Source organism: Meles meles, chromosome 3 (assembly GCF_922984935.1).
Source record: "Meles meles chromosome 3, mMelMel3.1 paternal haplotype, whole genome shotgun sequence".
Classification (NCBI taxonomy): domain Eukaryota; kingdom Metazoa; phylum Chordata; class Mammalia; order Carnivora; family Mustelidae; genus Meles; species Meles meles.
The window spans coordinates 112,335,441-112,362,375 of NC_060068.1; the positions used below are offsets into that span (position 1 = coordinate 112,335,441).

General features: G+C 53.1%; 1 protein-coding gene across 8 annotated transcripts; it reads left to right on the forward strand.

The window, feature by feature from the left end:
* The first annotated feature begins 212 nt into the window (after positions 1-212).
* SEPTIN8 (septin 8) lies at positions 213-26,748 on the forward strand. 8 transcript variants are annotated; one of them, XM_045999449.1, is made up of 10 exons: positions 213-234; positions 12,399-12,519; positions 13,472-13,667; positions 14,017-14,203; positions 14,728-14,889; positions 15,454-15,550; positions 15,768-15,936; positions 16,144-16,276; positions 16,373-16,563; positions 25,397-26,748. In XM_045999449.1, the coding sequence occupies exons 3-10, from the start codon at positions 13,501-13,503 to the stop codon at positions 25,560-25,562; spliced, it is 1,272 nt and encodes a 423-aa protein (XP_045855405.1). In that variant the 5' UTR covers positions 213-234; positions 12,399-12,519; positions 13,472-13,500; the 3' UTR covers positions 25,563-26,748. The 8 variants fall into 8 exon arrangements, with proteins under 8 accessions (XP_045855405.1, XP_045855403.1, XP_045855402.1 ...); XM_045999447.1 differs by lacking the exon at positions 213-234 and adding an exon at positions 9,958-10,217 and having other exon boundaries at positions 14,023-14,203; XM_045999446.1 differs by lacking the exon at positions 213-234 and adding an exon at positions 9,961-10,217 and having other exon boundaries at positions 25,400-26,748.
* The last annotated feature ends 187 nt before the right edge of the window (positions 26,749-26,935 follow it).

Sequence of the window (26,935 nt, forward strand, 5' to 3'; positions counted from 1 at the left end):
TGCACAGGGCCCAGATTCCATGAGGACGTCTCCCCCAAATCCCTGGAGCAAGCAGGGTGATGACAACTTGCAATCTGGTGCCTTGGCCGTGGAGGTGAAATGAGCATCCTGTGCATTCCTTGCGCAAGAAGTCAACTTGCAGGAGCTGAAGGCTGGTCTCTTCCCGGGAAGGCCGCCGGGCCGGACTCGCGGGTCCCGCCCCGGGTCCCGCCCTGGCTCCGATCAGAGCATCAGGTGGGGCCCAGGGCACGGGCACACGCGGCTCAGGCGGCCTCTCCTGTCCCCGATGGGCAGCAAGTAGCCCGTCGACACTCTGGCCGATGGTCCCAGCACATTTGCTGGCACCGACGGGGTGGAGGCGCCTTGGTGGGGGACCCCTAGGCGCTCGCAGTGCCCCATTCTCTTCGCCATGGAAGTGGCTTCCTAGCGCGCGGGGCCCTGTCACGACCATCCGGGCTTGGCCCCAGCCTCCCAGAGAGACGCGCACCGGCTCTTGGCCCCCCAGGCACTGCCCTCCCGGCCCCCAACTTGCGGACTACAAGTCCCAGCAGCCCCCGCAGCTTGCACCTCCCGCCTCGCAGCGGAGACCCCCGGCCGTCCAAGCGGGGCTCTGGCTGCGCTCGTGGCGGGGCCGGGCGGGGAGGCCGGTCCCGCGGGCGGGGGCGGGGGCGGCTCCGCGACTTCTCCCGCCGCCGCCGCCAAGGGGAGTTTCCAGGAAGTGGCCATATTGGATCCATTCAGCCGCAGCCGCCCGGGCGGAGCGCGTCCCGCAGCCGGCTGGTCCCCGTCGCGGCCCGGGTGCTCGCCCCGGCTCGCCCGCCCGGTGCGGAGCTCGCCATGGCGGCCACTGACCTGGAACGCTTCTCGGTGAGGGCCCTGCTGGGCCGTGGCGCGCGCGGAGACGCGGGGCGCGGGGCGCGGGGAGGGGGCCGCCCTGCAGCTGGTCGGGGGCGCCAGGCGGGCTGTCAGCTCCAAGCGGCCGGGCCTCGACGCCGGGCTGGCTTGGGGACACCCAAGCGGGCTCTTTCCAGTGCTAGCCTGGGGTCCCGGGGCGTCGGGTGGGGGCGCCTTCTTTGGGCGCCGGAGAGGTAGACCCCCTTCGCGGGAAGGAGCAAATAAATACCTGCCTGGTTCGGGCGAGGTGCTAGGACAGACTGTGGGGCCTCAGGAGCCGGAGCGGGGGGCTGGAATCCCGGATCCTCCGGACCCCCACATCTCCCCGGATGTTTTTGCACTGCTGGGGAGAGTCCTAGCCGCGCAGGTGCTGTTGGATGGGCACAGCCTGGGAGGATGAAGCCCAAATGATCCGACGGAGTCCTTCAGATGAGCCCCGAGTAGTTGCAGACTTAGATCCTGAAGACCTTGGGCCTGCTTTTTGCCTTTTTTCAACGCTCGTCTCCCATCGCCACTCCCCACCTAAGCGCCCAGATCCTAGGGGCGATTCCACGCAGGTCCCGCCTCAGTGATCCGGTCTGAGGCAGCCATTCCCCCGGGAACGAGCGATTCTAGATTCAGCCAAGTGGATGTTTGTTTGGGCCTCAGTCTGGGTTTGCCTTCTGCAGGACTACCGGCTCGGGTGATTCCTGCGGGGGGTCTCTGTGGGGCTGAGCCCACCAATAGCCAACTTCCTGAAGATGTTTATAATTCACCTGGGGGAGGGGAGCCCTTTGGGGATTGTATCTGCCTGTCCCCTGGTGTCTAAGGCTGGATCTGGGTGTGTCTGGGAGGCCGGGCTGTGACAGTGAAGGGAGCTGTGTCCTCTTGCCAGCATGTGAGGCCCTGGTCGGGCGGGAAGGGGGGAGGGAGGGCCCGGGGCTGTTGGGGGGGGGGGGAATGTTGAATATGTGACTGATAAGAAATTGGTTCTGGTGCTAAATTAAGGAGCTAGGACTTATGTAATTAATGCTATAAATACTATCATCTGAATTTATGTATGTAAATTTACCCTTTAATCTGAAAATACATTTGTTGGTCTACTTTGGAAATATGCATAACTGAATCAGGAGCTTTTGGTTTCATAATTTCTAGACTGAGGTGTTTTATTCCCATTGAGGAGGGGGCTCTGTGTCAGTCAAGTAAGTTTAAATACAGGAGGATCTGAATTAGGTTTACCTCACACCTGCACTGTAAATTGGAGTTTATGTACCCAAGGAGGGCAGTCCCTGAATCCTAAGAGACCTGCTGCTTAGCTGAGGCCAAGAGATCAGTGAATGTTTGCGCATCTATGCATGCGTGTCTGTGTACATTTTCTGCGCCCAGCTGACCAGAAAGTTATGTCTGAGTCTTGTCTGTGGCCGGAGGTTGCTCTAACAGTTGGTCTTGCTGGTGGGAACGGTATGTAGAGTAACCAGAATCAGACTGCCCCATATGAATCCTAGACTACTACTTATTGGCCATGTGACCTTGAACATGTTAGTTAACCCCTCAGTGTTCTTCTCTGTGTATTGGGATAAAAATAATACCTTCCTCCGAGGCTTATTGGATGGATTCAGTAGGAGAATCCAGGTGAGGTACTGGGGCAGTGTCTGGCATGTGGTAAGGATTCAATAAATGATGCAGATACCTAGCGCCTGAGTGAATGCGGAAACTGGCCCTCTGTGTAAGAAGGCAGTGGAAGAGGAGTTACACGGTGTGCTCCCTGGGGCTCCCATCACTGCATGCCCAGAAATGGTTCTCAGACCCTGAGCCCCATCACTGCATACCCAGAGATGGTCCTCAGACCCTGAGCTGAGAGGCCTGATGGCACTGCCAGGAGGTGGGGTGGCAAGGCCCTTATCCTCAGATTCCTGTGTTGGCATTTCTGTGAGGATCTGGGGTATTACTTCCTTGGTGGGGCAAGGCACAGAGAGGGGACTGACTCAGGTATGGTCATATGGCCTGAGCTCAGGGCCTTTGGTTACGGTGCCAGGTTAAGCTGGTTAGAGGGATGCTTTCCACAACCTCCACGCTCTGAGCCATTAGCCTCCTTGGGAGGATTTGCATAGGGTTGAATTTGGGTGGAGAACTTGGGTGGGGTTTGGCCTGAATTTAGAAGTCTGGACTCCATTCTTCTCTCCTGCCTTGTCATCCTGGGAAAGTCATTTCTTTTCCTATCTTGCTATAAAATGGGCCTAGCCATACTAATATTCTTCAAAGAGTTTGTGGAAGGTTAATTGCAGTCTACAGCATGTTTAGAGATGTGGTTAGGTGTCTCTCCAGCCTCAGGGTTGACTTTGGTGTTAAGCATTGGCCATGAGGCTATGATTTGATGGAGCTTTGGCAGGTCTACACTCCCTGCACGCCCCCCTCCACCCCGCCCCCCAGGCTTGCTTGGTGGTCAGGCAGTTGGCCTAAACTGTCCCACCCTGGAGCTTAGATGAGTATACAGAGTTGTACCTCGAGGTCAGTATGTGCTGGGTTCCTGTTCCCCACATAGAATGATGTAAATAGGCTCAGCAGCCTTTACATCTGGACTAGGCTCCGCTCATCCCTATATCAGTCGTGGGTTTGGGTTGACATCTCCTGGATTTGCACATCTGGGACAGCCCTCTGAGGAGTTTCTGGTGCTTTTTGTCTTTCTTGAGCAGCCAGACTCCTGTGCACTCTTGCTGTCCTCTTCCACCCCCTACCATCTCCTTTGTGGGTCCCAGAGTTTCCTGCCCCCCAGGGCCATCTCCTGTGTTTCTTCTGTCAGAATCTCATGGGGCAGGGTTCAAACTCCAAGGTGAGGGAGGCTTTAGAGCCAGGAGAAAGTGCAGCTGTGAGGGGGAGAGGGAAGAAGCGTGCAGCATGGCAGCGTCACGCCTGGCATTCCTCCCAGCCAGTCACCCCCCCCCCCCGCCATCTCTGCTTTATCCTCAGCACCATCTGTCACTTCCGTTGTCACCCCTGTAATCTTGACACTTCCCCAAGAAGCAGGCTATCCAGGGAGTGCCTATTCCCTCCCTAAAGCAAAAACTGGTGGTAGGAAGGGGTGTGTGGGAGGCAACTCTCTCGTGCAACAGGGCTCTGTCATGGAGTGGTATCTCCCTGTCCTGTAAAAATGGCCAGGAACTGTCTTCCGGAGGCTTTTTGAGAGAGAGAGACAAGAGCTCAGCAAGGACATCTGTGAAGCTGCAGTGCCTGCTGGTGTTGAGAGGTCGTAAGTGAGCACCACCTGCCAGACTGCAGCTCTGCCCTGCCTCCCTCATGGGCATTGTGCCTTGCTATGGCTGCCAGCTTTAGGGAGGTCTGCCTGGGATCTTGTCTGCAATGGGTCAGAGTGGGGAGGCTGGTGGGAACACGTGATAAGGGACTGACTAGGGTAGGAAAAGAGAAGGTGGCAAGAAGGAGCCTAATTACAGTGCCAGTAAGATGGGAGAATGTATGGAGGCCAGGACCCCAGGCCCTCCTGGATGTCAGGGATGGCTCTGGATGTTTTGTGCCCATCAGATTGTTGATCCCAGCAGCCTGCAGCTGGGTGAGACTGCAGACGCTGGTCATAGGTAAGTTTAGGCCTGAGGAGCAAACCTTGAGATGAGAAAGAGGGTGAAGCCCTCTGAGTTTTGGGCTCTAAGATGGGTGAGGTGGAGGTATGTATTTGGGGCATTAACTACCATGAATGTCTCTGTGGCTTGCATCCAGCTACCAGAAGAAAGCAGCTGCAGGATGACAGAGCAAAGGGCCTGAGGGCTGGCTGGCCTCTGTGTCTCCCCTGCAGCCTCTCCAGCCTTTCTGCCCCTGCACTGCCAGCACAGGTCTTGGGATCCCCAGGCACAGCCCCAGGGCACAAGCTTTCCCAGACAGCCAGACTTGGAACTGTGAAGGCAGGAGGGAGATGCATCTGGCCGGGGAGGGGATATTTTCCAAGGGCAACATGCCATCACACTACAGTCGGAAGTTCTTTACTGGAACCATCTGTATCCTCAGGACTTACACGAGGAACCATGGCTGGGAAGAGGTGGTGGAAGATAGGGCAAGGGGCATCTTGGTTGTATCTTTACTTTAATGGCCCTTTGTGGTCTTAGGGGAAATTAGATATTCTCCTCCTCAGGGCATGTGGCTTCTAGGCAATTCTTGGTCCCTATCCTGGAAGCCATGTTAGAGGGGTAGAGCCAGGGGAGGAGGGAATAAGGACCTGTTTCAGATTGCTGGTGCCAGCTACTCTTTGGGGGGCCTCACGGGCTTGGGCCACCTGGGGCCCAGGATTCCAGAGAGGCTTTGGTTATGAATCCAAGTCCACATCCCAGACCTGGCTGTGGGGCCAGTGTGTGAATCTGATGCTTTTCCTGGGGCTGGGCTGAATGGGGCAAGCAGCAGAATTACAGTACTGTGACCCTGAGCCTTCACTGGCCCATGCTCGTGCCCTGGCATTTTTCCACCCCTTCCCAGCACCGGCATCCATCCTGGAACTGGAGAGGGGGAGGGTCACCTTCACTGCCCGCCTCCCCCCATCCTAGGGTAGAGTCTCATTCACTGTGGAACACACTCTGTTTCCTTGAGTGATGTCCAGACCTGCTGCAAAGCAGTGGGGACTGTCGCTGGAGTGCCTAAGCCAAGTGGGAAAGTATGAACACATAGGTTTCCAGTGTCTGCTGAGGCCCAGAGCATCTTTCTCATCTGCTCCATGGTGGAAAGGACTGCTCCTTCTCAGACAGCACCACAAAGCCCAAGAAAGTGTTGTGTCCTAGGCGTGGGGTGAGCTGCTTGGACCTAGAGACCAGTAACTGTGCTTGGCTTCTTAAAAACCTTATTTTGACAGGAGAAGTGTGAAACAAACTATCTTACATTGCTAAATGGCAGTCTTGGTTTTCTGTGTGCATGAAAAGGGAGAAAAGTGCTCGGTGGTGAGATGGAAGCAGAGAGAATGGAGTATAGGGGAAGGGGCGTGGGATGGCCTTAGGCTCCTGGGGGTAGTTTTGCTCCTTAAGTCCCTTTACTTCCCAGGAGGGAGGAGGGGATGGTGGCCTTGTCTGGGGCCTAGCTGCCATGGTGCCATCATGGCCACCTCACTGGTATACTATGCAGGTTGATCCCTGCTCGTGTCTTCTCCCCAGGTTTTTGGGTTTTTTGTTGCTGTGTTAGGAGAGAGACACTTTTGTTCACAGGTTCTTTCTTGATTATGGTTAGGTGAATCCTGCCTCTGTCCTTCCCTCCTGGCCCAGGAGAGCAACATTCTCCCCCACTCCCTCCCGCACACATCCCTTTGGGTATTTCCCGTAACCTTTGACCTGGGCTTTGAGACTTGCTGTAGATTCCTGGGATGTGAGCCTAAGCCTTTCCTGGGAAAATTCCTAGGATTCCTCTCAGACTCAAGGACAGTTGCACTATGACCATGGGTTCTGGCCAGCAGCCTCTGCTCTGGCTATTTTTAAGGCCCAGGCTGCTTAGAGTAGCTAGAGCTGGGGGTAGGGTGGTTTGTGCTAGGAACATGGGTGAAGAAGGCTCCCAGTGGGGCAATGACTCCAGGGTCCAGTGCTCAGCATTAATAGAGGTCCTCCCATTAGAATGGGAGACCCCTAGGGCTGGGCCTCTTCTGAGGAGTGGGCTTCCTATTTGCCTGGCAGGTGTTCATACCAATGGGTTTTAGGCCTGGGAGCATGGTGGAGAAGAGTTGTCTGAAGACCAAGGCCCTGGAGAACTCTTTGGAAGGCCTAGGATGGGGAGTTGCTCTTTGTCCAGGACTCAGGAGCCAAACACCTGTACATTTGGGTACCATTTCTCCTTCCATCCCAATGACCAATATAGTTTGGGACGTTTGACCTATTCACCCACACCTTCTTTGGCTCTGTTGGTTCAGACATTCAGTAGATTTTTAATTTCTTCAGGATAAAACCATGTTTTTATGTGGCTGAGCTATCAGGCATGGTTTCTCCCCAGAACCCACCTCTCATCTTGGTGAAAGGAGTAGCTTCTTTTGACTGGCAATCAGGGTTGGTCCAAAAGCTCAGACAGAGCATTTCCTGGTCAGGAAAATGACGTCCTAGTTATCCACTGGGCTGCATAACAGAATGCCATTCTCTACTTTGTTCTGGACGGCCAGGCATGGAGGACGGCGGGCCTGAGCAGTTCTTATTTTGGTTGTTGACTTTGATGTGCCAAAGAAATGATGACACAGAAGCTTGGGGCCTGGCTCAGGAGCCAAAAGCTTGTTAGTGATTAGAAAGGGGATAATGGCTCTGTGGAGTTGGCCATTGTGTGTGCAGAGCTCAGAGCTGCCAACTCTCTGTTCTGGAGCTTTGAGGACAGTTAGACCCCCTGAGCCAGCACCCCAGGGGCCAGAAGCTGGGCCTGCTCCTCAGCAGTGTCTGAGCTGAGCTGTCTAGCTGAAGGCTTCTCCTGTGGAGCTCTGTCCTGCTGGACTCTGAGCCCCAAGAGAGGAGACATGGGTGTGCTGTCCTTCCAGCTCACTCTCCTACCAGACGCGGGGTTGGGGATTGTCAGGACATGGACTGGGTACAACTGGGTACAAACCTGGGTTGTGTTGGGCCCCATGGCATTCTCAATTTGTATTGGTGGCCAACCTTTAAAAATTAGGGGATTGCATGTAAAAAATCTAGATTTGTGGATTCTCTTGAAAAGTTCTTGGATTCAGCAGCATTGGGCCCTCATTCCCACAGTTGTCTGGAGTTGCAGCACCACAGTGGTTGTGGACCGAGCATAGGCTCTGCAGTTCCCTGGTGTTCCCACTTCTCCCTAGGGGACCCCACACTCAGCCAGGTCAGCAGGTCTTACAGCCAGCAGGCCAGGGAGTGATGTGGCTGGAAGCGGGGCCTTTGCTGTCATCCTGTCTCTGTTCAGATCCTGGCTTCACCCTCCTAAGCAGTGTGGTCGTGGGCAAGTTACTGAATCTCTTGGAGCCTCAGTTGTCTCATCTGTTTGATGGAGGTGAGACGGTGGGCCTACTTCACAGGGCTGATGCATGGACAAAATGACACTCAGCCGTATGTGGTAAGCTTGTGATAGCAGTCGGCTAGTGTTGTCCTTGTTATGACTCTACTTTTTCCTCTTCACCCGTTGACATTACCTGCCTGGACTCTCTAGCCCTTTGAAATTAAACTGTGTTCTCCTGAGCCCCTGAGGTCTGGGATCCGGTGTCCTCATTTTTCCCTTGGCAGCCATCCCAGTGCCTGGCACACGCAGCAGCTGGGCCCTGTGCGCGTGTGCCGAGTGACTGAATGACAGAGGATGGAGCCTTGGGAGAACGGGGGAGGCAGTATGGCCAGGGGTTTGGGGCCAGAGCTTGGCTACTCTCAATTCCTGGCTCTGCCCCAACTTGTTCCCTAAGCATCCATGCACCTCATTTTCCTTACCTGTAAAATGGGGATAGTAATGGTGTCTGCCACACAGGGTGGGAGGGACTGTGTGGGAGCCTGTAAGCCACTTGGCTTAGTTCATATAGAGTGGACCAGGAGGTGTTGGGTCATCATTTGACATCTCTTTCTATCTCTCTCTTTTTTTTTTATTAAAGATTTTTATTTATTTATTTGACAGACAGAGATCGCAAGTAGGCAGAGCAGCAGTTAGAAAGAGAGCTAAGCAGGCTCCCCGCTGAGCAGAGAGCCTGATGCGGGCTTGATCCCAGGACCTTGAGACCATGACCTGAGCCGAAGGCAGCAGCTTAACCCACTGAGCCACCCAGGTGCCCAACATCTCTTCCTTTCTTTGGCTGTAAACACTGAGATGTTTTACTTTGCACACTCTTTCCTTCCTGTCCTTACTTCTCCTTGCTTTCTCTGTTCCTCGGCGAGTATCACTCTGGAAACCTAGCAGTCAGGATGTTCTCATTTGTGAGTATGGGATAAGTCCACTCAGCCAGCTGAGGCAGTAAAAGGCAGGTGTGGCCAGGGGTCCAGGGAAAAGCCCGGAGGTGGGGTAGAAACTGGCTTTCTCTCTTCTGTGGTTTTTGTGGCACCGCCATCCTGAGTGGGCTGCAGCCTGATGCTGGCTCCCCTCATGGTTGCAGGTGGGTCATACAGGTTTAGTCTGGGTCACTTGCCTGTCCCTGAGCCAGTCATGGGATCTTGCTGATTGGCTCAGGGCTATTAGGACCCACCCTTAGAGGGGGAGCTGAGGTCTTACCTGTACATTTCAGGGCTTTCCACAAGGTTGGCCGGCAGCTGTCGGGAGATCTGAAGTTTCTTTTGGAGTTGTGTTAGCTGAGACATGCTGGTGATGCTTTGGGGGCTGTTGCCTCCTCCGAGGCTGGGTCAGCAGAGACACCCCGTTCAGGCACCTTGGAGTGAGTGGTGCTCCTTGGATCCCATGTTGTTGATGCCAAATATAAGATCAGAGGTTGGCATTAGTGAGAGTCACAGCACAGTAGAGCTAGGAAGTCAGATCAGTCTCCCAAGACCAGAGAACACCAGTCTGTCCTCCTCAGGACCAGTGGCCCTTCTTCTGTGTTTGTGCATGTGTGTGTGCACTCATGCCCTTGAGATCAACACTCCCATGGGCCCTGAGGCATGAGCAGGCATTGACTGCTCCAGGTCTGTGGTCCCTGGAGTGACGAGTGCAGCCTGGGCAACAAATAGTCTGGCGACAAGCACCTCCTCGAACTCCACACACTTCTCCAGAGAGAGCTGGGAGTTGTGTGGGCGAAGGCACCCGGGTCTAGCCGAGCAAGGATAGGTGGGCGTATGTGAGACCGCCCTCGTGCTGCTCTTAGCCTTAGGAGCCTGGACCTGTGAGAGAGTGGGGAAACTCAGAAATGGGATGGCTTCTGTTCCCGTGCAGGCCCTCTGCGGCCGAGTGCGCACGCGTGGTTCCCAGATGCCGCAGGCTGGGTGGGTTTTGGCGGCAGGCTACAGGATGTTGGATTGCATCCTGATTGTGTCACCCTTGGAAGAAGAGGATGAATAAACACAGAGCCTTCTCTGCAAGCACAGCGCGCCTGAAATTTTGGAGATTTTCAATCTCGCCTGAAAAGAAAAACACTCTAGACTAACCGTTCTGTCCTCCATTTGATCCTGAAGCTGTGATGAGCAGGTGGAACCGGGACTGCACAATGCAGCTCTGTGTGAGGTGCGCAGATGCCCCCGATGCAGCTGAAGGCAGCGTTCAGTGGCTTATAAATGGCGGCGTTGTGCGGCATGTTGGGCATGCTGGTGGGAGGGTGTGAAGAGCGGAGAGCCTGGTCTCCTCCTGCCTGCAGCCAGCCTCGAGGAACTTATGGAAGAGTTGGAAAACCAGGATGCATAAAGAAAGGACAACGCATAGTGGAAGGAAACAAGGTCACAGCCAAGGGAGGGGTGTGGGATGTAAGTATGGGCTTGGTTGGAGCAGGTGACAGGGGAAAGGGAGAAAGAACTGTGGAGCCCAGAGAAAGGGACCAGTTGGAAGAATGAATTCAGAGTTAAACTGGCTGAGTCTGTGAGGAAGGCCTCAGACTGTGAAGGGCCTCGAATGCCATGCTGGGGGGTTTGGACCTGACCCAGGACATCCTATGTTCTCTTTATTGTTTCTGATGTTGGTGCCAGTGAGAGGAAGCTGCCTTTAGGGCCTCTCTGTTGGGTTATTTTTGCAGTCCTGGGAGGAGCCTGGGCTTGAGTGGGGAGGTGGTAACGTGATCCCCTGGGGATGGAGGAGATGGAGAAAGGAAGGGTCAGCTGTAAGAACAGAGGCTCTGTGGAGAGAGGGTTATCAGAGAACAGGTGTTGGGGTAACCCTGACTTGTTGGAAGAGATGGTACAGGTGCCCAGAGGGTGCACATGGGGTCTAGGCTGCCGGCACACACACCTGGCCGTCAGCAGTGAAAGGCTGCAGGGACTGAGCCAGGGTGTAGGGGGAAGGGAGAGAGACGGACATCATTAGTCAAGGAGGGCTGGTTGAGTGTTTGTGCCAGAGGGCTGTGGTTGGGAGGAGAGAATGGCCAGAGGGGTTTGGGTTGAGGCAACAGGCTGTGGCTACTTAGAAGTCAGGGCGGGCTCAGGAGCTGAGCAGATCCCTCTGTCGGAGGGCAGGCAGCCAGGATCCACTGTCTGGTGTCCACATCAGCATGAGAGCTGCCACCGTCCGGCTGATCAGTAGCTCCCAGGGCTGCCTTCATTTGGACCCGTTTCCTCCCCTCTGGAGCTGTAGGATGGAACTCACACCCTTTGCCTTTCCCTGGCCGTGGTCTTTCTACTGGGCAGCCAGGCCGGAGGGGCTCAAGAATAGAGCAGATGTGTTTCTCCCCAACATGGAACCATCTGAGGCCTGCCCTCACAAGGGCTAACGCTGGAAAGGCTGAGCCTGGGAACCTTCCCTTGGAGGACAGCATTCTATCCCCATTCCCAGGGAAGTGGAGAAGTCATCTGCACAAATTGGAATCTGACTTTGACCCTCTGCTTCGGGTCCTGGTGGTTTCTTTTTATAGTGCTGTGGGCCAGCTCCAGTAGCCCCAGCTCACTCGGGACCTGCTGTCTATCTCTCTCCTGAGGCTGGGCCTCCATATTCTCATTCAGAATCCTCTGTCTAAACTACCAGGGCTGGAGTGGGGGTGGGAAGGTGGCATGAACCGGAGCCTGGGAGTCCCTAGAGAGCACCACTGAGGCAGGAGGGGTGAGGCCTCAGTCACAGTGCCTCAGAGCCTAGCCCTGAGACCCTGAGGATGTGAGGGAGCACCGGCACTGTTAACAGGGACCATTTCTGCACTTGTTGCTTGGGTGTGTGGGGAGCAAGGAGTGCATGTACAGAACTGTGAGCCTGGCCCATTGGTTGGGGGAGGGGGCCCTCTGACAGAGAACTAGTGTGAAGGGATCAGGCCAGGCCTGTTTCTGCGTGAGTCCTGCTTTTCAGTCAGAGTGTCTGAGGTCTGGGAGGAAGCTGCGGGAACATACACGCTCTCTAGTTTTGGCCTCTTGAAATCTTTATTTAAGATCTGGGGGACTGGGGCGCCTGGGTGGCTCAGTGGGTTAAGCCGCTGCCTTCGGCTCAGGTCATGATCTCAGGGTCCTGGGATCGAGTCCCACATCGGGCTCTCTGCTCAGCGGGGAGCCTGCTTCCCTCTCTCTCTCTCTGCCTGCCTCTCTGTCTACTTGTGATCTCTCTCTGTCAAATAAATAAATAAAATCTTTAAAAAAAAAAAAAGATCTGGGGGACGGTCTGGGGCCTCCTCTTGGGCAGGAGGACAGGATAACCCTCAGGGTTGCAACTAGGGTAGATGGTTCCCTGGGCCCTCTGTGCTAGAAGATGCCTCAGGCCCAGGCATCGCTTGCCAGCCCAGGGAGAGAGGAGGCAGGAGTGAAAGCCCTTTCCTGGGGTGGAACTGGGCATCCTGTGGGGCACTGGGCTTCCTCTCTGGAAGCTCCTTCTGGAGTTGGAGCTCTGGTGCGCTCACACAGTGTACTGAGATTTGCTGAGAATTCACATGGGGGGGTTGTCACTGGGGTTTGGCTTCTCCCCACATGGCCCCTGTTCCCCAGTGGGCTCACTGCCTTGCTCTGTTTCTCTGTTGGCAGAATGCAGAGCCAGAGCCTCGGAGCCTCTCCCTTGGGGGCCACGTGGGCTTCGACAGCCTCCCGGACCAGCTGGTCAGCAAGTCAGTCACACAGGGCTTCAGCTTTAACATCCTTTGTGTGGGTATGTGTCATGGTCTGGCCGGGAATGGCCTCAGATGGTGTGGGGGACAGAAGCCATCCAGGAGATGGGACGCTGCTGCCCTGTCCACCTGTGGAGCACCATGGACCTCCCAGGCAGAGAGACTCTCTGGGTTCAGGGTGAGGCTTTGACTGGTGTCTTTGCCAGGGTCAAGGACAGGACTTGGGGGCCTGACTCACTTGAAGAGTGAACAAAATTAGACATGTGAATGTGCTTTGTAAACTCAGACTGTTTATCACAGCGGTGTAGATTTGTGTGTTTGTGTTAAAAACATTTGCTGTCGTTCCTACTGTGTGTCAAGGAGACTGAGGTAGATGAGACTCCCCGACTATTACACTATAATGCGGTAAGAGCTCCAGTGCGCATCTGAACAAATAGAGCCCTGAATGGGGAGGCTCCGGGAGGTTCCTTGAGCCTCAAGACCTCGGGCTCCCAGTGAGCACAAAGAGCTCTGCCAGACCCTCCACAGGTGCCTACGCCCTGGCATCTGCTGGGCTGTTGGTGTGCCTCAGGGAGCAGCTTGTCCTGAGCCGGATAAAGCTAGATGGATCAGGAGGCCCCTGGTGGCTTCACACCCCAGCCCTGCTAGGCCCATGACCAGCCTGGGCCCAGGAAGGATGGTGTGCAGAGCAGGTGACTGGGCCCACTGAGGCCAGCAGAGCTACTGTCCAGTGGCTCTCACAGCTACCCTCACAGCCATAGCTTATGACTGAGTCAGCCTTCTGGCCCTTGCTTCCACACGTTATATTTGAGGTCACCTAGAAGGGACGACAGTTCCTGGGGGTGGGGACAGTGAGGCATGGAGTTAGAGGCCTGCCCCCCCTCTCTTGTGTGGAGGCTGAGGATGCCTGAGCCCCACCATCCTAGCCAACAGCCAGGGGTAGCCCCAGCTCCAGCCTTTGACACCCCCTCTCCTCCACTCCTTGCTCCCCAGGGGAGACTGGCATCGGCAAGTCCACACTGATGAACACGCTCTTCAACACGACCTTCGAGACTGAGGAAGCCAGTCATCATGAGGAGTGTGTGCGCCTGCGGCCCCAGACCTATGACCTCCAAGAGAGCAATGTGCACCTCAAGCTGACTATTGTGGACGCTGTGGGCTTCGGGGATCAGATCAATAAGGATGAAAGGCAAGAGGCGGGAAAGGTGGCCCGCCTAGGCTTTCCCCCTCCCTCCCTTCCCCCGCCCCCCCCCCCCATGGCAGCCTTGGTTCTAACACTCTGCCCCAGAGCTCTTCATTCCAAGCTGCCCCCATGTAAATCAGCCAGCCTCACAGCTCATGGGGGTGAGAGGAAGGCCTCTCCAGGAATACCTGAGGTCCTGAGGACCCCTTTGGAGGTTAGGAGACAGGGTTGGCCAGCTGTCCCCAGGCAGGGACCCTCAGGGAGGAGCCGCTTGTCCTCAAAGAGGGAAGGCTGGTGGGCAGCCCCACGCCCTGCAGCTCAGAGCCCGCCTCCTGGGTGATGGAGCTGTCTGTAGTTACAGGCCCATAGTCGACTACATCGATGCGCAGTTTGAAAACTACCTACAGGAGGAGCTGAAGATCCGTCGCTCCCTTTTCGACTACCACGACACGAGGATCCACGTCTGCCTCTACTTCATCACGCCCACAGGGCACTCCCTCAAGTCCCTGGATCTGGTGACCATGAAGAAGCTAGACAGCAAGGTATGCACCTTCCCACCCCAGACTTGTTCCCTGGGCTTCATGGTCCTCCCCGGAGTTGGGGGATGTGGTGTGACTGCCCACTGTGTCCCTGTCAGGGGCTCTGGTGCTTAGGGGCCTACAGATAGGCCCATGGGTTGGTCCTCTTTCTATCTTCTCTTGCATTTATTCCTTCTGCTCCAGTGGGCTCCCCTCACTCTGCTCTTTCTCTAGAGCTCTGTCTCCTGGGCTGAGTCCTTTCCTCTTAGCTGAATTGATTTTTATTCTCAGGTCAAAGCTGAGTTTGCCCAGAGGACTAATTTTGGGGCTGAATGGTGGTTTGGGGGAACCACCATAAGAAGGACCATAGGTGATTGTTACCACTCATTAGAAAGCCCCCAGTGGCTGGGTTCAGGCTGGGACTACCCATGGGAGCAGCTCCATCATCTCTCTGGCCTCCTGCCCTTCTGCCCAGGGATGGGGCCTGGGCAGGGCTGTCCACAGTCAGGGAGAACTAACCTGCTGCTCCTCTCCGCTGATTCTGACAGGTGAACATTATTCCCATCATTGCCAAGGCTGACACCATTTCCAAGAGTGAGCTCCACAAGTTCAAGATCAAGATCATGGGCGAGCTGGTCAGCAATGGGGTTCAGATCTACCAGTTTCCCACTGATGATGAGGCTGTTGCCGAGATTAATGCAGTCATGAATGTGAGCACTGGGCACTGGCCTTGGGCCAGAGGGTTTGGAGCCAGCACAGATCTGTGACACACAGCCCCAGAGACTCTGGTTTCCCAGGATTCCAGCCTTAGCTTCTCCAGGAAAGACGGGTGGGCATCTGGGACCCAGCAGGCCCTATGTCCTGTGGCCAGGAGATGGGAGGAATTGGGTATTGGGCTGGTGCTGAGCCTTCCCCGAGTTTAAGTTTCACAAGATAAGGATTCTGGGCAGGAGTAGAAACCTGGAGGAATAAGTAGGCCAGATGCCAGGGCTTGGAAGCTTAGAAGAAAGCCAGATTTGCAGGTCCTGTGAGGGAGCCTCTCTTGGCCCCTGGGGAGCCCAAGGGCTGAAAGGACCCCTCGAACATGAGAGGGGGGGTGCAGGTTCAGCCTACTCCCCTATTTGGAGGCTCTAGGATACTTCTCCAAAAGAGAGCCAGGAAGTGAACCCTGGCCAGGCCTTGTTCAGGTCTGGCCACCCCTCCCTGGGCCCAGGACAGGGTCTGTCCACTAGTCTGTCAGCCCAGTGCTGAGCCATCCTTGGGCTCCTTTCCAGGCACACTTGCCCTTTGCCGTGGTGGGCAGCACCGAGGAGGTGAAGGTGGGGAACAAGCTGGTCCGAGCGCGGCAGTACCCTTGGGGTGTGGTGCAGGGTAAGTGTGGTGGGAGAGCACATCTGCTTTTGGGGGCCCAGATATCGTGTCCTGTCCTTCCTGCCCGCAGCCTCTGTCCCGTGTCCTCCCTAGGACCATCTCTTGCCCGTCCTGCCTCCGGAGTCTGCCTGTAACACTGCGACCACTGTCCTGTGTCCTTTCCTCCCTGTGGCTGTCTGCATGCCCACCTGATGGCTCACATGCCCTGTGCTTTCAGTGGAGAATGAGAACCACTGTGATTTTGTGAAGCTGCGGGAGATGCTGATCAGAGTGAACATGGAGGACCTCCGAGAGCAGACCCACAGTCGGCACTATGAGCTCTACCGGCGCTGCAAGCTGGAGGAGATGGGTTTCCAGGACAGCGATGGTGACAGCCAGCCCTTCAGGTGACAGCTTGCTCCAGGAGGGAGCCTGTCTCCACAGCCATGCTGGCATCTATGCCTGGGGTCTCGTGAGCCAGGGAGAGAGGCTGTGGGGCCCCAGCATTGCCATCACCCCCTGCCCCATGCCCACGCGATCCCCCTTCTCTGGCTCTGCCCCACCTCAGCCTGCTGCTGTCCCACCCTTGGCTTCCTCTCTTCGGGTTTCTGCAGCCTGCAAGAGACCTATGAGGCCAAGCGCAAGGAGTTCCTGAGTGAACTGCAGAGGAAGGAGGAAGAGATGAGACAGATGTTTGTCAACAAAGTGAAGGAGACGGAGCTGGAGCTGAAGGAGAAGGAGAGGGAGGTGTGTGCGGGCTCGGGTTTGTGGTGAGGCCAGGTGGGGAGGGTGGGGACTGGCAGGGTCCCCATGAAGCCCGAGCTCCCCCACTTCTGCTCCCAGCTCCACGAGAAGTTTGAGCACCTCAAGCGGGTCCACCAGGAGGAGAAGCGCAAGGTGGAGGAAAAGCGACGGGAACTGGAGGAGGAGACCAACGCCTTCAACCGCAGGAAGGCCGCGGTGGAGGCCCTGCAGTCCCAGGCCTTGCATGCCACCTCCCAGCAGCCTCTGAGGAAGGACAAGGACAAGAAGAAGTAGGTGGTGGGCCCCCTGTCCACACGGGCTCTTTTTCCCTCTGGGTGCCCACTCCATCCTACTCTTGGCTGCTTTAGTTGACTTTGGTTCTCGCCCATCCTCGCCTGTTCACTGCTTAGCTCTCATTCCCCTCTGCGTTCCCACCTCATTCTTGCCTACCTTCCTTCCCTTCTCACTGGTGAGCTGGAGATCTCAGGATACCAGGTATCTGTACACTCTCTGTCTTGCACAAGTGACCCCTTGCTACCCCCGCTCCACCTCTCCCTCTTCTCTATCTCTTTCTCTTCTCTCTCTCTTTTTCTCCCTCTCTTTCCCCTTCTGCAGCCCCTTCAGAGCTGGGCTGGTGAAGACTGAGCCAAATAGGCAGGGTGTGGCCCCCGAGAGGGAGAAGAGGTCTCAGGGAAGGTCTTTCAGGCATGGAGAGGGGCAGGGCCTGGGAATGTCAGCATTTCCAAATTCCAGAAGCTCCTGTGGTTTCTTCTTGGGCAGCTGTGGTGCATCCCCCCTCAGTCTCTGAGACAGTGGATATGGGACCTGCATTGGCTGGTAGGTGCTGACGGAAGGCAGCAGACACTTGAGTCCCAGCAGCACTGACCCCTTGGGCAGTATGCTCACTGCCTGGTGGAAGGAAGGACAGCAGCTCCCTGAAGGGGCTCTGGCGATCCTGCGTGGTAGACGGGCTGCCCTTCAAGTTAGATTTGGAGAGGAAAGGACTGGGGAGGGCAAGGAGGCTTTTCCCAGCCTCCAGGAGTGCAGTCAAGTTCTTGGCCAGGTGGGGGCAACTCTGAGTCATTTCTTCTTGGCTTTTTTTGGAGGCTCTTTTCACACTCTCCGCTAGAGTCTAGATGCCCTGGCTCCTGGGGATCTCCCTCCTCTACCTCACTTCATTCAGCGTCCCCCACCGCATCACACTGTGGGAGCTCGTCCATCCCTGCTTCCCCATGTCCCTGGCCTGTGTTAGGTACACTCTCTCTTGTCAACTGAGGAACGAAGCAAGTGCTTCCATTTTTATCATCCTTGGGCTCCTTGGACCCCCATTTCTTCTTGGAATGTTTGAGAACGTGTGTGTCCAGGACCCTCCTTTCCTTGCCCTGTGGTTAAGGCCGTGCAGCGCATAGGAAGCTGTTGGCTCTGCAATGCTGCCTTGTGGCCTTGGCACTCACCCCACCTCTAGCACTGTACTCCCCCTCCTCAGCATGCACCCACCCACCCACACACCCACACCCACACCCACAGGGTCTGTCTTACTGTCACTCCAGCCCCATCACAGGCACAGACTCAGGCATGTATCTACCAACACACACAGCCCCCAGGACACACAAGCACAGAGGCATAAACACATCTAAGGAAAAGAAACTTCTGACCTCCCTGGGGGGGGGGGCAGGGGGACAAAGCCAGACATTTGGGAATTGAATGCTAGTTCTCATGCCTAAAGCCTGTCTTCTGCTTTGGGAAAGACCCTCCTCCTTTCTATAGTCTCCCTCATCTTGCTCATCGGTGCCCTCCCCACCCCATCTGCAGGTACTCCTGCCAGAGATGGTCCCCTGCCTGTCCCCAGGGAGGACACTAGCCCACATTCCCCTCTGCTGTGAGAATTTGCTCCCTGCTTCGCTTTTGTTTCCAGCCCCGACCCTATGTCCAGCCCTTGGCTTGGTGTGGCTGGGGACTCTGTGAATTGGAATCCATATGGGTTTTAAATGAGTGGCTCAGAAATCTGGTTTCTCCTAGGAAGGGGTGTGTGGGTCTGTGTCCCAGGTGTTGGAACCTAACAAGACTTTGTCCTGCTCCCTGCCTCCAGGGCCCAGGCCATCTGGTTTCAGAAAAGGCAGGTAGAGTCCGCTAGGAAATAAGTTATGGAAAACCCCCTCAGAATGGAAGACAAGGACCTGGGACCAGGTCAGGGCCAGGGGGAGGAGTGCAGGCTGGCTGCATGGGCATCAGCAGAGCCCTCAGGGTGGGCATGCATCCCCACGTCAGGTCTGGGAGACAGGTGTTCTCTGTTTGCTGGACATGCCAGAAAGCTTCAGTCAGTTTGGCCCCTGGGAGAGACCCTGTGCTCCCATGTTGGCCTTGCAGGGGCCAGGAGTAGTCTAGGTAAGATGGGTAGGAGCGCTCCTTCCTCCTGTCCTGGTTAGGGAAAGGGGGTCGGCGCAAAGTGCATTGGAGGTGGTGGTGGGGGGTTGTTTTTCATGGCCATTTAATTGAATTGCTTTGATGGGTTATGTGTGGTCTTCAAATTTTAATCCATTTTTGCAAAATTACTTCCCAATCAGATCTTGACCCTCAGCCTGGGATGCCACAAACTGAAGCGAATTCTCTGCTTTGCTCGTCACAAATGCCAAACTGACTGCCCTTTCCCAGCGTCCAACTTGCTGTCTTTTGTTTCTGTTTGATTTGGTCGTCTGCGTAGCTTTTAATGTGTCTGTTTTTGTTTTGTTTGTTTTATTTTTATTTTTCAGTTAACGCACGCACAGACTTACATGTCAAGAGCGGACTTTAGACTTTCATGTGTTAAGTTGCTTGAGTTACACCTTGTGACCCTTCTTCTCCCATAACATGGTGTGAGGATGGACTGGGAGCCGGTACAGACTCCAGTGTTTACAGCCTTGCTTTGTCCCTTGCCCCCACCTGCTGGCTGCCCTGGGCCTGGCGGGCCACCCCTCTCTATGCAAACACGTCAAAGCCATGAATGCTGGAATCCAAAACTGACAAGGTTTATTTTTTTCAGAGCCAGTGGCTGGTCTTCCATTTACAGTGTCACTATTCCTTGACGGAGCAGTTAAGTGCCACTCTCTCGAAGGCCCGAGCCGGCGATGCTTGGCCTAATTGTTCAGCGTCAAGATGGCAGCTCACGCGGTGCCCTAGGTGTGGCCGTGTGGTCTGGTATACGTGCTGCAAAATTCACCTGATTCCCCTTCATTTTAATTTTTCTAACCTAGAGCTTCATTTCAATAATAACTTTTAGGATACTTCTAAATTTTTATTTTGGCACAAGCATAAAGACAGATAATACCCTCTCCCATTATTTTCATAAGTAACCCAGATTCCCTGATTTTTAAGAACTAAAAATATCTCTAAACCTTTCTTATGTATACAGCATCCCTATAATATTTAGGGAGAGGTGAGCAATAAACGTCCTGTAATGACAGTGTTTGGAATTTCTTTATGGCTGAAAGTGGATCATGAACAAGACCACGTCCAATGTTTTTAACGCGAATGTAAATGGAACAGCAGCCCAAAGCCATTGTCTGTGTGCTCCAGAGGTGCTACCTGGAAACAGGGACCAACTCCACGTGTGTGTTAAGTGTTTGACTCCAACTAAGACCCCCTCCAGACCAATCCTAAATGTTCCCAATGCAGAGGACTCAGCTGGGAAAAGGTTTTTAATCTCAAGGTCATTGTTTTCTGTTTTCCTGACTGAGTCACAAGGAAAGAGATGAAGGTGTCTGATGTTTGTGGACAATTTCAGAAAATGCTACCAGCAAGGGAGATTTCCCCTCTCCACTGCGTTCTTCAGGGGATCATTTTAAGAAAGTACTAGTAACATTGATTCTACTCTGTGCCTGTTGGTTTGTGAGCCAGTGGGAGTGTCAGGGCTGAGAATATGGTGTGATGAAATAGGAGATGAAAAATGAGTAGCTCAAAGGAAGATCTCATTCGTTGTTAATGGGCCACTGTGCTGGGCACAGGCTCCCCGGAGTAACCCACATTCCCTACCCTCAAGGGGCTCACAGTCGAGAACACTTCCTAGTCGGAAGCCTTGGGAAGCTGTGCTAATTTATTGCTGGATTGGTTGGTTGTTTTACCTTGTCCTCCATGCTCCTTCCCGTCACTGTTTCCCCCTTTCTGCCTTGGCCCTCTTTATTGATTTCCAGGACCAAGTCCTGGCTTCATGCTGTGCTTCTGAGATGGGGCTCCGTTCAGAGTGGGGAAGAGGGGTGAGCTGTGTGTGTCCATAGAGGCCTAGTATGAAAAAGGCAGCCCTTTCCTCCTCACCAGGAGCAGAACAGGTTTATGGACGCCTGGAGTGAAACTCTCCCAAGTGTCCTGCCGTGACTAGAGGTGGATCCAGATTTTGAGGGGCTTCAGTGTGGCCATTCAAAAGGCAAATTAGCCTGTACCTAAGGCCCATGTGGGCCGCAAGTGACTTGGCTTTAGGGGGATTGTATGTCTGAGAGGTCTTCAGTTGGGTTGAAGTGTGACCTTTAAGATAGCCTCCGTCGGCTAACACATTTCTGAAGATGAGGCTCAGTGACCCAGCGGATTCACTGGGTATATAAGAAATGGAGACTCCTGGTTCGTGGGCCAATCTGGGGACTCTGAGTGGACATTTCTGCCACCCATCTACCACAGCCTGTGGGCTGCACCCCAGGCACACTGGAACGCCTGTTCCAGTTACCTGCCTGCGGGTACGGGGCTTCCCAGCATCTCTGGGGAGACCTGTCACTGTTAAATTTTCTGGGGTCTGAGATGCTTCCACAGGTCCCATTGGCTTTAGGGAGCCTGACTGCCCTTCTCTCTCTTTGCTGCTTGTGTTTGGAACTTTATCTTCTTTAGCAGAGACCAAATTACTCCTGGGAGCACAAGGTGAGCTTAAAATGTGCTGTCATTTAATAAGTTCCCCGGCCTGGGATGTGAGCCCTGTCTGTGGGATCTGATGTGCCACACCTTTTCAGAACCCTCTTTTAGCATTATCGGGGCTGTCAGCAGGCTTACGCTGGCATTTAGTATCATGTCTCTCATAAGCCAAGTTGATTTGGGGTAGAATCATGTAATTTATTGTCCAAACTGAGACTTTGCAGAGTAAAAGGAGGTCCTATTAATAATTATGCCAGATCAACAGGTGTAAGCTGGAATGGCCTAAGACTCACCAGGTGTATGGTGACCCTGGTGATGGGTAACCTGAGCCTAGGTGGTTAGTAACTGTGCAGACTGACTGCATATATGTTTGTGTGTCTGTGTGTGGGTGCTCATTAAGTGGGGCTCCTATTGCTGGGTAAGAGGCCCCAGAGAAGTGTGGCTTGCTCCTTTGTTATGTTAACAAGCTTTTCTAAAACTGCTTCACTTGTTAATTCATTTATTCCTTCATACATTGACTGTTTTTTGTTCTTTTCCATTCACTTTGTACTCTTTTTTTTTTCCCATTAAATTTTGCATTTATTTTGAGTTTTTGTGGTGTCTTTTTTGGGCAATAGCTTTTCTGATTTAACACATTTCCTAGCCTATTAATCTGCTACAACTCTGGTAAAATACAGCTTGTCTTTTCTGTGAACTTTGTGGGGTTGATCAGCTTCTATAGGAGCTATGTTTTAATAGCGACTCCTGCTCTGGGCATCTGTGAAAGGCTCTGGAAGGGGTATAGGATGGAGGAAAAAGTTAGGGAGGAGAAGACACAGCTTGTGGTCCAGGCATCTTCAATGGGTGACTGGGTGTAGGACCAGGAGAGTGCAAACACTGCCTTTTCAGAGTTTATATCCTTGTGGAGTAAGCTTGATGCAGGACAACTAACATTTGAGTTCTTGTGGTATATCAGCCATTGCTCTAAGTTGCATTATGTGCATTAATTCTTTTCATCCTTATAATAATCCTATGATGAAGTATTGTTTTCCCCATTTCATAGGTAAGGCACAGAGAGGTAAAGTAACTACCCAAGGTCACACAGCTAGTAACTAAGGGAATTGGGATTTGAATGTTGGTAGTCTATATCCTTAATTCTGGAGCTATAGATCCTCTGTGGCAACCCAGTGGGATGACAGAAGAACAATGAAAATGTAGTCAAAATTCAAATGTGCAGTTTGGCAGGGTGGGTTGGTGGACTTGAGTCAGTTTTGTTGAGGTGGTATGCCCTTTCTGGGTGACTATTTGGCTGAGGAAGGACAGACTGGTGGTTGAGGGAAGCGATGACATCTCATGGATCCACGTGTTGAGGAGCTTTCTCTGTTGGGCACTAGATTCATCTCAGGGAAGACCAAAATGAGGAGAGGGAGACTAAGAGCAGGGAGCCGACAGCCCAGCAGGGAGACTTGTGTGCAGACATTGCTAATGAAAGTCCCGCTCAACTCTGCCTGCAGGGAGGCAGGTAGCAGGGAAGCAGTGTTTACCGTGCTTTGAAGGATAGAGATTCTCCAGGAAACCAGGGGAGAGAAAGGCCTCGTTGGTGGAGGGAACAGCACTGCACAGCTCACCCATCTGGGGGAAGTAGTATTTGGACAAGAATTTAAAAGGCGCATGCTGCTCACCTACCCTGCTCTCAGCCCATCTGCCTGAGTCTCCACACAGCTCCATTTTTTGCACCCTCACCAGCCCCTGCCCTTCTGGAGATGGGGACAAGAGCGAGACAAATTGTGTGCATATTTCTCCCACCACAATGATCCCCAATCTCTGATCTGAGGTGGGAAAGGAGTTCCTGAAGGAAAAAAGGGGAGAGTAGGATGGGACCTGGAGTCCCCAGCATGTTTGAACAGCGTAACAACTTTTCTTAAACTCATGAGTGCACTTTGCTTTCCGGAAGAGGAATATGGCTTCCTGAGAGGTGGAGCTGTAGCGCTTATTCCAGTCCAGGGCTCACAGGTTGGCCTTCTCCTTTTTCTCATTTGCTCTGATTGAGAGATTAGCCCTGAGGACCCAGTTTACACCCAGAGCTATCCGATTAAGAGACTCTGCAGTTCTTCCAGTCAGAGACAGCCTGAGGTGGGGTGAGCCTGCAGGGTGAACCTGTATTTCCCCAACTGGTGCCACTCCCAGTGCAAGGAAGGAGGCGGAGGGGGTCGTGGCCCCAGTGGGAGTTGCCCTGAGCAGCGTGCTGCCCCCCCAGCGCCCCCCCATCACTGCCAGACTGTAGCCGGTTGTTGCCAGGACCCAGGAGATGATGTTCCAGGTATAGTGGACTCTTAAGTCCACATCCAAGGTATCAGATCCACTGAAAATAAGATTCTGACAAGGTTGAAAAGAATTCAAGTTTATTTTTACAAAAGCTCCAACAAGCAAATCTGTGTGGAGAAAAGGTAGAGATTCGCACAGACACTAGTACAGTTTATCTGGTCTCTGGCCGCTCTGCACCTATGAGCAGTCCCCATGGCTTAGTGCATTTACAAAAAACTGCTCAGGGTGGAAAGACTTCACGAATGACTGGTAAATATGTGGTTCAGTCACTTCTATCCTCCACACTACTGACAGGGCCCCAGTTGGCAGAGATGGCTACCTAGGGAACAGCTCTGTGGTGTCACTGTGTCAGACAGCAATGGGCTTCTCCTTCTCGGCCACGCTGGGAAGCTCCTCCCAGCAGCACCAGGGCTGAGCAGAGGCAGCCTCAGAAGCTGCTCATCTGAACCCAAAGCTCTCCGAGCTGTGTTTCCCCCTTTGGGAGTCGGTGGCTGAGATCATTCTTTCACACAAAATTCCTCTAATTAAGCTAATAGACTACTTTCAGAGTAACAAAGGAAAAAACATATTTTAAGCTTGATCAAATTACTATACATTAAACAAAGCATCCTTTATGATCTAGTTTTTGTAAGAGAATACCTCAATCAGGGCCAAGTCAGGGGAAATGCACTTGGAGAGTTGGTCCCATTTTTGCAATGATGGTCAGGGTCACTGGGACTTGAAGTGCTAGGTTTGTGCTTGGTACAAACCTGGGAAGCTGGAAGAACCTGGCCAGCTCTGGCGGGTAGAACAGCGAGAACTGGTCAGTAAGAACCAGCCCCGCTCTTCAGACCCAAGCAAGGCCCACCACTGTCTTGACTCCAGCTCCTTAAAGGACCCATACTAGCCCTTGCTGCAGAAGGAAAACTAAGTGGCACTATGATTCTTCATTCCTAAAACCAAGCAGTGGCTTGGTTTTTTAGATTACTCTTCCCACCAGTGACTGTGACCTGCCTCTTTTCTCTTTATTGCCTTCTAAAGACTCAGGAACTTTTTCTCAGTTGCTTTCAGTGCCTTCTTCCCGCCTTGTCACATGATCCATAAAGCCTAGAAATCAGAAGAGTCCCAGCAAGAAGAGGTTGCTCTAAAGGATATGCTCTAAAGGATATGCTCTCAAGGATACTAGGGGTAGGGGCACAGAGGCTGGCAAGTGGAATGGAAAGTGTCTGAGCTGGAGGAGGACTACATACTTCCCAGATGCTGCTTTACCAGTCCTTTGCAGGGGCTCAACTGCTCAGTACTGACCTGTAATTAAAATAGAGTCTTCATCTTTGAAACAGAACCATTTTACATTCTAAGTCAAATTTTGAGTGCTAAAATATTAGCATAGAGCAATTTCAGGAAGGTCTAACCACTCAACTTAAGGGCATTAACCCTACTATCTCAGGGACATCCACCTCCACCTTAGTAAAGTTGTTGTTAGTCTAACTGTACATTCTATCTTACCCTGTCCATCCTCAGGGATTCTAACCCTTCCATGCCTGCCTCATGGAACCCTCATACTCAGTCCCATATAGTCCTGTAAAGGGTGGGGGTTTGAAATTTAACCTCTCCCATATTAAGCTCAGGGTGGCCTCCTCCTGAGCTGTGCATGTCCCCCTGACCCCACCCCATCCCCTTAACCTCAAGGGCTGCCACTGAGACAAAGCTCTTCTTACTGTTAGAGAAACCCACCATCTGGTCCAAAAAAGGAAACATATCCCATACTCATCCAGAGGGCATACCAAGTGTGCAAAGCCTAGGCCTTAGGGGAGACTCTTCATAGAGTCGCTGCGGCCAGAGCATCTTCTGGAGCCCACAAGGGCCAAGAAGGGTGATGCTACCATTTTGGGGGCAGAGTGCGTCAGCTCCACGGGCAAAGTGGAGAGCCTGGTCTGGGGCAAAGTTGATGTCTACCTGTGCTTTCTTTAGCAGATCAGATATAGGAGTACACCAGTCGGGCATGAGCCTCTCCAGCTCTAAGGTGATGATGACCAAGGCGAGTGTGGAACCCTTGAACTGCAGCAGCTGGTGGCCCGCCATACAGTGCTGCAGCTGCCTGGTCAGGGACGCGACGTGGAGGGAAGGATTCCTCTGAGGCAGCGGCTCCACCACGTGGGGCCAGCCCACGACCACCAGGGTGTGGAACTAGAGACCGTGGTTTTTAATGTTAGAACACAAAACCCCTGACCTTTCATAGATAAATGACCAAAAGTGCAAACAATGTCAATTTCCATCAGGGAACATCAAATGTTGCCCCACCCTTTTCATTCCCATCCAGGGCCCCCCAAGGGACTTGAGGCTCAATGCTCATTTTGTGACCAAGCTCAGCTTCACCCTTGGAGAGAAAAGACAATCTGCTTCGTTACATGGTCATTATGAGTTTTAAGTACTTAGATGACAATGTTTCCATTCTGAAAAACAGAAGCATACTATTCAAGATTAAGGTAGCAGGAAAGTTACTTGTATCTGTTTGACATAAGAAACTGCAACTTGGCAACCTTGGCCAGTTTTCATAATGAAACAGCCCTTAGTGATTTAATCTTCACGCTTCATAACAGACCAAAACCCCATGACATTTCCACATTGCATAATTTTGCCTTACTAACAGAATCATATCCTTAAGGATGACCATCATTCCCGAACTAAAAAAATACCAACTAATATGACATTTTTTAAGTGCCAGATCAATATGGTCTAAAGCCTCAATAAGGATTGTGTGTAGGTGAATAAAGACAGCTAAGTGAATGTGTGTAAAGTGTAGCAAAAGCAGACAGCTTTTTATGTACAGTATTCATAGAATGGAAAGCTCAATATTTTTGCAGTGTGTATTTAAAAGAGAAACTCACCACAATAGTGCCGTCTAAAAATCTTTATAAAGTTAATTTAATGTCTTCTACAAGTGGGAGTCTGGTGGAACTGTGTTGGATTTAAGATACATTTTCACTCTTGCATATGTCGTGAGCCTTGTGGGTCACCTCCCCGTGGTGCATGCGCAAGGGCGTGTGCCCGCCTCTGCTTGGCCGTCCTACGTTGTGAACAGCTGTTCCAAAGGTACAGATGAGTCTAGGCTGGACTGGGCCAACATCTGGTACTCACTATGGTCAAGAAGTCCAGTGGCGTCGCAATACAGAGGTCCCAGTGCAGTTTGTCCGAGATAGCCAGCTCCGTCCTCAGCAGCTCATTCGGGGTATAGCCAGAGCCCTAGTGCTTTAAAGAAGTCTTTTCCGTGTGGAAGTAACTGTAAAAAGAAAATAAAGAGGCCAAAGCCCTGTATCATGTCATGGTAACTTGTTTTCTTATCTGTGGGAACTGGGCCCTAGTGGACCCTAGTGGAGTTGTCTTCTGGTGACTTGCCAGAGAAAATGCCACAGGAAAACCAAGTCAGATCTTGGCCATGTGTCCCCAGGTGGTTATGACAATGGGCTGTGAGTGTCACGTGCTTGCCCTCTGGTAGCAAGTTTTTTATTT